The following is an 8,966-nucleotide window of genomic DNA, read 5'->3' on the forward strand; positions in this document are numbered from 1 at the left end:
TAACACTATGTTACGAATTCGCAAGACCTAGAATATGTTACCAATTTTCAAAATGTATGATATGATTCCAATTTGTTGTGGGTAACATTATCTAGCTGGCTAACGTTTTCTATGCTTGGGTTAGGGATAAGGTTATGAGTTAAATTAAAGGGTTACAGTGAAGGTTAGGGAAAGGGTTAGCTAACAACATGCTAAGTAGTTGCACATTAGCTAAAAAGTAGCTAATTAGCTAAACTTGTCCGTGATTAGATTTGAACACGCAACCTTTGGGTTGTTAGACGTTCGCGTTATATGCCCGACCAACCTCCCTCCGTTTTTGCCTTAAGAAACCTTCCGTCTTATTTAACCATACCAAACTGTAACAAATCTTACTAATTTGAGTGTCCCGGATTTACATGTACTATGTTATGTCTACGAGACCATGGCAGGCTGACTTAATCAGTGTGCATGGTGGCAATGATAAAACAGCAGCAATTTATATCCTTATATGGTCCTGTTAGACATCTGTTTCCTTGTCAACTCTACTCACCTCCTTTTCCATCATTCCATCAACTTTGCTCTCCTCCTTTCCATCATCTTTCTTTCAGTGTCTAGACACTGAGTGTATCACGCCAGGCGCTTCTGGATCTTTCCATTGGTGGTGTCAGAGTACTCATAACCCTCCCACTGTGCGGTCGTCACTAGTTACCACAGCCACAAAGTTATAATGCCTGCCTATTTCTACAATTTATCTTCTTAAACTTTGATTTTCAACCTAACATTAAACCCTAACCTTAACCACACTGGTAACCTTATGCCTAACCCTAACCTTAAATTAAGACCATAAAGCTCATTTATGTTTTCATGAATTTTTACGATATTGCAGAGCCACGAAGTCAAAATCTAGTGGAAACCCCACCTACCTATCTTGTCACCTGTGATCCCATTAAAGCCTTTAGTACTGGTGTTGGATGGATCTGAACCATATGTGTGAAGCATTTCCCTAATTTATTTAATACTATAGTTTTTCTAAGGATATGGAATATTGGACATTGTTATAGCATCTATTTCAATTGATTGGTCAATGATCACACAGTACCAGTTATATACAACTCAAAAATGACTTGCCAATCATACAGAATCTACCTATACGGACTGTAGTTATGGCAACATACTACAACCAATCCAATCGCGCCATACATCTGACAGTAATCTTCTTAACTCATGGTCGCTGTCCTTAAAGCACCATTAAATGCGTAATGCGGATTGAAGGCATGGATACTTTGAGCGTTAACCCAGACTCTTCATGTGGTTTTACCATCGCCTAAATTGTACTTTTCAAAATTGTACTTTGTATGGAATGGTAACGTTTTGAAACCATATATATCGTTTAATCCGAGATTGACTATGGTATTCCGAGTAGATTACCGCTTTCTCGGCGTGTTTTACGCACCGGATTTAAAAGGCATAATAATCGGTTAGGCGCCACCCGTTATTTCACTAAAGTTTAACGACCAAAATACTGCCCTGGTATGCTATCTCTGTTGAGATTGTTGGGTTTTTACGCACTGGGACTGGGCTATGAGAAGCTTGTGCGTGGACAGGATGACAATCCGGATACGGGAGCCCGGTTCCTATGCCGAGCCATCGCCGTTGGCGCTAACACTTGTTTGGTCCCCGTAGTTCCCGAACCAAACGCGGCGGCTCAGGAGGAAGTGTTGAGGAACACAGTCATGCAGCTCCGTGAAACGGTTCTCCAACAGAAAGAGACGATAGTCAACCAACTTGGGACCATAAACGAGCTGACCACCAAGCTCTCCCTCTGCGAGTCAGCCTCCGAGGAAGGGAAGTATGAAAGTGGTGGATCTTGGAGTAAAAACAAAAATAATCAGAACACAATGGGAGATTTACCCAGAGATCCCAATGATACAATCGACAACCTCGGTAAGACCATGCAGAGTCTGAAGGACCGACTGGAGAACCTAGAGGTAAGTCACGGGACAGTAACCATAAATTACTCTTTGTTTCCTAAATCATGGAAAGGGAGTGCTGAAAATTATCGTCACCAGTGTGACTTAAATACATCTGAAATAGGCCTAATGTTTAAAATTGTTGCCCCTTGCATGATTGTCTGCTTATTAAGTCATTGAATCCAAAGTGAACACCTGTTGCTGTAATCAACTTTGTGGCCATTAAATTTGCTCCCATTTTGGCCTGTAGTCTATAATATTCTATTTTTGCCATCATGTGGAGGCATACCCTAAATGGATTAGCCTTTTATCTCCTTTACCTTCCAGTGATTAAGTTCCCTATGTCACCTTACTCAACAAATGTATCAGCTCTTAATAATAACAGCTCATTCAAATGACCAAGGATATAATGTGTTTCTTGGGATATTTAGGTCTCTTACAGAGCTGTTTCATTCCAGATCGAAATACAAGTTCAGTAAATCCAATCCTAGATTGTGTAGGTGTAGTCCCATCTGTTAGCTTAGAGCTTCCTGAACCACAGGTAATCCCCATTTAGGCCATGCAGTAAAAGTACATTGGGAAACAAACGCATGACGGTATCAAGCTAAACCACACAGTAGATGGTGTTTAAGCTCATTATGCATTAACAGGCTTAGGAAACTGGTGAGACAATTGGAGAGATCCAATGTTCTCCATGAGTTACAATAAGGGGCCAGAGTTTTCTCTGGTCAGGTCATGTGGCCAGGACAAAAACTCCTGGGCTTTCTGATAACATACTAGCCTACACACAGTGTAGCCGATTTCCACTCAGCCAATGATCTTAGAAAATTACACACATTAAAAAGGTCACAAACATAAGAGACAGGAAGCAGCACATCTCAGACCTCAGTACAAATTGACCTGACGTCTATCAACCTCCACAGACTGTCTGCGTTAACCTCCACTAATTGTTTGTGACCATCTTGTATTGTCTCCACTTATTTGTCTAATGACGTCTCCATCTTGTCCCCGCAGCAGCAGCAGCAGAGAGCAAACATGTCGGGAGCGTTGTTCCCCAGCGAGCTGCGAGACCTGCTGCAGCGCAGGCTGGGAGACCTGGAAAAACAGCTGCTCAGTAAGGTCAACAACCTGGAGGAAGAGAAGTCTCTGCTCTACAACGAGACCACAGCCCACAGGCAGAAGACAGAGAGCACCCTCAACTCCCTGCTGACCAGGATCAATGAGCTGGAGAAAGGTAAATCACTGGAAAAAGAAATATATGACAGACACATACAGACATACTCACGTACGCACAAACATACGTCTGTGTACACAATCCGATGACAGTAGTACACACCTGCAGCACAAACAGGGAGACTCACACATTGTAAACACAATGAGTCATTCATTCTATCGACTATCAACTATCCCACTACTGTACCCCACTGCAGTAAACAACTGAGGCTTTAGATCAAATCTGACAAACGTTGGCTTATCATTTTGTTCTCATAATTTGTGTATAAGTATAGAGGTGACTTCAGAGCCAACTCTCCCATTATTCTCTCTGTAGGTGGCAGTGGGTTCAAGTCCCCCGAGCAGTTTAAGCTGGTCCTCCCCCTGCGTACTAACTACCTGTACGGCCGCATGGCCAAGAGCCTTCCTGAGATGTACTCTTTCACTCTGTGCATGTGGCTGCGGTCCAGCGCCGGCCCTGGCATAGGCACCCCCTTCTCCTATGGGGTGCCAGGACAGGCCAATGAGATTGTCCTCATGGAGTGGGGCAACAACCCCATAGAGCTGCTCATCAATGACAAGGTAAGGGCACTCTAAATGACTCAAGGACTCAGTGATTCTCAGTATTGCTGATCTGTGGGAGAGCCTACCGTTATTGACAGGAGTCTTTGTTTTAAATTAGATCTGGCTTTAATGAGGTTGCTGGTTTTTAGTTTTTTACCAGCTTTACCAAATCCTAACCTTCCTCAATCTAATGTGTATTTCTCCTTTCTGTTTGTAAGCATCTGTACTCCTCTCCTATGTTACCTGTCCAGGTGGCTCAGCTGCCTCTATCAGTGCGTGATGGGAGGTGGCGACACATCTGTATCACCTGGACCACCAGGGATGGTCTGTGGGAAGCCTACCAGGATGGTCAGAAGCTGGGGGCAGGGGATAACCTGGCCCCCTGGCACCGCATCAAGCCTGGAGGAGCCATCATACTGGGGCAGGAACAGGTGAGTCTGCTGACTAGCGCCCCTTATCTGTAGGATACACAATTACATATATTTGTATAGGAAATATTTAGCCTATTTTACTCTTGGTTTACAAAACCGCATCAGGTTTTCAGATTTGAATGGTACAGGTTCTTAGCCATGACCATGAGTACTGTGCTATAGGCTCTAGAGTGTAGACCAAATTTGAAAAGCCCCATCGCTAACAAAAATCCTAAAGAYCAGTTACATGAGAAAATAAATGTGTGTTTTTTTTTTAGAGCGAGTACAGTAGAGACCAGACAGGTCGAGTGTGTCTGGCTCAGCCTTGCAGTCCACACAGTGAATAGGATGTTATTGTTTTTAACGAGGCCTGTTGTTTATGGCCTCAACAGGACATGGTGGGCGGGCGCTTTGACGCCACACAGGCCTTTGTGGGTGAGCTGAGCCAGGTTAACATCTGGGACAAGGTCCTGAAGCCATCTGACATCCTCACCATGGCCAACTGTTCCTCCTACACCCCCGGGAACGTGGTGTCCTGGCTGGACAGTGATGTGGAGGTGTTTGGAGGGGGAGCAGCCAAATTGCCTCTAGAGATATGCCAGGACCGGCTGTCTGAGACTGAGTCTTAGGATGTCTGTCTGTGGCGTGTTGAGAATCATGTTCTGGATCTTGACGACTACTGTACCTGCTACGTGTAATGCTGGTCATGTGTTTCGTTTGTCTGTGTAAGGAAAGGCCGATCTACCTAATTCCAGATGATTCTACTACACAGAGATCCAGTTTTACACACACACACACTGGCAAACACAGACTTAATGACACTGGATTTGGCATGTGAGGCTGGCTTAGGCATGCGTGTGGCATGGGAGGTGTAAGGTACACAGATTAGCCGTCCCAGGAATCACAGAGTAACTTACGTCCCAGGCCACAAACAGTAACCTACATCCTAGGACTCACATACAGTAATCTACGTCTCCTGATGGAAGTCATTAAAGCCTTTTGCACCTTGAGTGGAGAGCAGATTTAGGGGAATATCTAAACAAACATCAGCCAGGTGACCGCTATGTTGAAGGTTTTCAATAACCTATAGCAGAGATGAAGGACTAGTTTTGATCTTTGAGTTAGTTGGTAAACATTCCATAGTTATGTGTGGAAATCTGTGTTCTTGTGGCATCATGTCTGTTGTACTATAATGTTGATAAGGTTTCATTATCACCCATACTGTTTTCAATACCCCAAGTCCACCTCAATGCCTGCAGCAGTATATTTTGTTGTCTCACAAAACTGTTCCGTAATTATCCTCTTGTTGTTAGGGACACGTTGGTTTGTTTAGGTCTACAATGTCTGTGCAGTGGTAGTTTCCAAGAACAAACAAAGTGTAATTTATATGGGAGCATTGATACTGTTAAATATGTACATATCATTTTTCAAGCAGATAAGAACAATTCATTATGTATGATATGAACAATACGTTCATGTGTACGAGTGTCTCTTTCCATGAAAACAATGTTGGTGTGTAAAGTTATTTAATTGAGATACATTGTTGATTTTGCTCAAGAGACGATGCTTACTTTTCATGTGGCCTTTTGAAGATGTTGTGCCAGATGCACTTTACTATGCTAATTATTGCCAAATTAACAAGAATTTGGAAAATTAAAAAAAGGACAAATAAAACACTATTGAAAAGCAGTCTGTTTATATACTGGCTAAATTGCATAGACCAGTAGCTTTAACCAACAACGGGCCAAGGCAGCATTAGTAATGCTTAATTAAGACATGAGAGCAGCTCAAAGGTGGCGTCACAATCATTTAGGCAGACTTCTACTTAGTGACTCCTACAGACTAGTGGGAAAACATCTCCCTGACTCTCTCTATTGGAAAATACATGGAATGTGGTATGTTTTAAATAGAAGTGGGCCAGGGTTAGTATCTACATAGTCTTCCCTGAATTCACATTATTGCAATGCAGTCCTGTATTACTTATAAAAACCCTTGATTTAAAAAAGATCTGTTCTACCAGAGGCTGTTCAGTTGAAGGTCAGTTTCTGTCTGGAATTCTGGGTCAGGGTATCTAACATTACAAAAGTACAACTCAAGTTATTCGAATGGTATTGTAAGATACAATTCAAATACATAACTTTTGGTACAGTCATGAGCAGCACAGATGTCGATTACCTAACAAATACGCTGAGTGTACAAAACATTAACACCTGCTCGTTCCATGACAGACTGACAAGGTGAAAGCTATGATCCCTTATTGATGTCACCTGTTAAATCCACTTCAAACGAAGGGGAGGAGGTTAAAGAAGGATTTTTAAGCCTTGAGACATGGATTGTGTGTSTGTGCCATTCAGAGGGTGACTGGGCAAGACAAAATATTAAAGTGCCTTTGAACGGGGTATGGTAGAAGGTGTCAGGCTCACCGGTTTGTATCTAGAACTGCAGCGCTGCTGGGTTTTTACGCTCAACAGTTTCCTCTATCAAGAACGGGAGAAACAAAAAGCTAATTTCCATTGGAACATTCTGAACAATGGAGAATGTGGCCTGTTGTCACAAAAAATAATTCTGTGCAAGTGAGTGTAATCATGGTCCCCTCTTTTTTGTGGTGGGAGGATGAGCAGTCGATGTTCACTGCGGCTGATGGACCTGAAACATAAAACAAAAACTGGTAGACCGCTAGTGTCGCAGAAACCTGCCTACATGGGTACACAAGTACAAACCCAAAATTCAGCCTTTATTCTGCAAAGCACCTCTTATCAGGCAAGAAGCTTGAAATTCTAAGTCTGGACAACCTATAGGCCAAGGTAACGATCATAGAAGGTAACCACAGTGACTAATCAACACCAACTCACACTCAGCTTTGCATACAAAACAGCATGATGAGTATTGGCCTGGACAAAAAAATAACAGGCAGAATAAAGTGCTTCTCTTTATTAATTAGGATACAGCAAGCACTTTAGACACTCCTACAAATGTCCGTCTGTAGTAGATAGCACCAGTGGCGATGTTAATGTCCAACAAGAAGTCACTCGTGTCGTGTCTTTGGCTATGCCAGATTAATTGCTATGACATGCTATTCTATAAAATAATTTCTCTGTAATTAATATTACCTGATTGAACTAATCATGTAAATGTAATTAACGAGAGAGGGACACCACGAAATAATATTTATAGAGCTGTTATCTTCCGAATAAACTCTTAAAGATTTAGTAATATTTTACATCCATAGCAGCACAATCACACATACACAATTAAATCATAACTTGATTACAAATTGCCGTCATAAAGAAAAACGTCCCTAGCGGGCGGAATAGATATGACAGCTTGTTACACAAAGGGAAGGGGCTGAGTTTTAGTGAAAGCGCGGGAGACTGGGACAGAGGCGAAGCTGTACTATCGTAAATAMAGTATCTTATGCATTCTAAATTACCGCCCATTTAGAACAGGAAAATGCAATAAATATTTACTCTGAGCTGCGCTTCAGTAGGTTGGTGGTAGATGGAAGACCGTCTTGCCAAACCGAGTCCTCTGTCCTTTGAAGAATGTCTCTGGTGGTCACTGGATACGTTGGAGTARCGTCGWTGTGTAGTAGACGGGATACTCTGACTGTCCTTCCTAACCTGCGTTTGTAGCAGCTGTTGCTAACTCAACGGCTAGGAGGTATCACTTCTGTAGTGAATACGAGTTCAAAGTTCATACCATTTRMAACCAAAGTYCATGCTGATGTTGGCTTAGTTCTGTAGTTATTATCTGAACCATTCTGACATCGGATCGTCATCCGGATGTACACGGAACAGGAAGTTATAATTTTGTCAATGGCTTTTATAGTGGAGGGAGAGGGGTGTGTCTGAAAAGTTTGTAACCCATGTCTCTTCACAGGGGCGGGCCACTGGTTGAGCAGAGGCCAAACTTATGAAAACCCAAATCTCTCATTTGGAAGCTAAAATTACATTTAATCTCTTCACAAATAATTTCATATTCAAACATTTGAATTAAACAACAATTCCATGTGAATCCGATACCTCTGACGTTTAGACTTTCCACAGTAGAGTTTATGTCATTCTATCATTGATGAGAATGTGTCAGAGGGCAACTGAACTGACATAATATACCTTARGTACCACCGCATATGTTCAGTTGGTCGGATTACCAGAATATAGTTCATTTCCCCCCAACTTCTGATGTTCCCAGAATCTCTATGTTAACCAATGGGTTTTCTTATGTCACATCAGTTATAGTAGGGAGAGGGAAAAAGGGGGAAAGAGGTATTTATGACTGTCATAAACCTACCCCCAGGCCAAAGTCATGACACATGTAAAGAGACCAGCACAGAGCAGTAGACCCCCTCAGTAAAGTGCTGGAGTACATACATACTGCATATAGTAATACCACAGTGGGCGGGCCATTGGATATGTAGGGGTGCTTCATGTATGTAAGGTGTATGGCACAGGGACGATGGTATGGATTTGGCCCAGAGCCCAAAGGATGTATATCCTCATCTGCCACGTTATGGATGACAATAGGTTGAAGTTGCTCCTAGACACAAATCTGGGGTAAGTTGATTCTAGATTTGAGCCTACGGGCAACTTCTACCTGAAGCGACCCTGCCCAGTTGGGGAAACGGGGGTCAGGAGTGATGGGTCAGGGGTGAGTTGAGGTCACGTAAATCCTGGCTGACCTCTGGTCTGCAGACTGCTGAAGTGGGCTTCCCTCAGGACACTGTTGATGTGGTCATAGGGAGTGCTGCTGCCATAGAGACTCAACGAGGAAATTGAAGGGTCTTCTGGCGAGGGACTGAGGAGACCCTAGGAAGTGCAGTTCTTTTGGCTCT

General features: G+C 42.8%; 1 protein-coding gene across 2 annotated transcripts; it reads left to right on the forward strand.

Annotated features, from left to right (window-relative positions):
- Positions 1-1,133: 1,133 nt before the first annotated feature.
- LOC111977635 (neuronal pentraxin-2-like) lies at positions 1,134-5,962 on the forward strand. Of its 2 annotated transcripts, none has more exons than XM_024007176.2 (5): positions 1,134-1,967; positions 2,967-3,183; positions 3,499-3,743; positions 3,977-4,156; positions 4,528-5,962. In XM_024007176.2, the coding sequence occupies exons 1-5, from the start codon at positions 1,512-1,514 to the stop codon at positions 4,762-4,764; spliced, it is 1,335 nt and encodes a 444-aa protein (XP_023862944.1). In that variant the 5' UTR covers positions 1,134-1,511; the 3' UTR covers positions 4,765-5,962. The 2 variants fall into 2 exon arrangements, with proteins under 2 accessions (XP_023862944.1, XP_023862943.1); XM_024007175.2 differs by having other exon boundaries at positions 1,136-1,967; positions 2,964-3,183; positions 4,528-5,959.
- The last annotated feature ends 3,004 nt before the right edge of the window (positions 5,963-8,966 follow it).

This window comes from Salvelinus sp. IW2-2015, linkage group LG18 (genome assembly GCF_002910315.2).
Source record: "Salvelinus sp. IW2-2015 linkage group LG18, ASM291031v2, whole genome shotgun sequence".
Classification (NCBI taxonomy): domain Eukaryota; kingdom Metazoa; phylum Chordata; class Actinopteri; order Salmoniformes; family Salmonidae; genus Salvelinus; species Salvelinus sp. IW2-2015.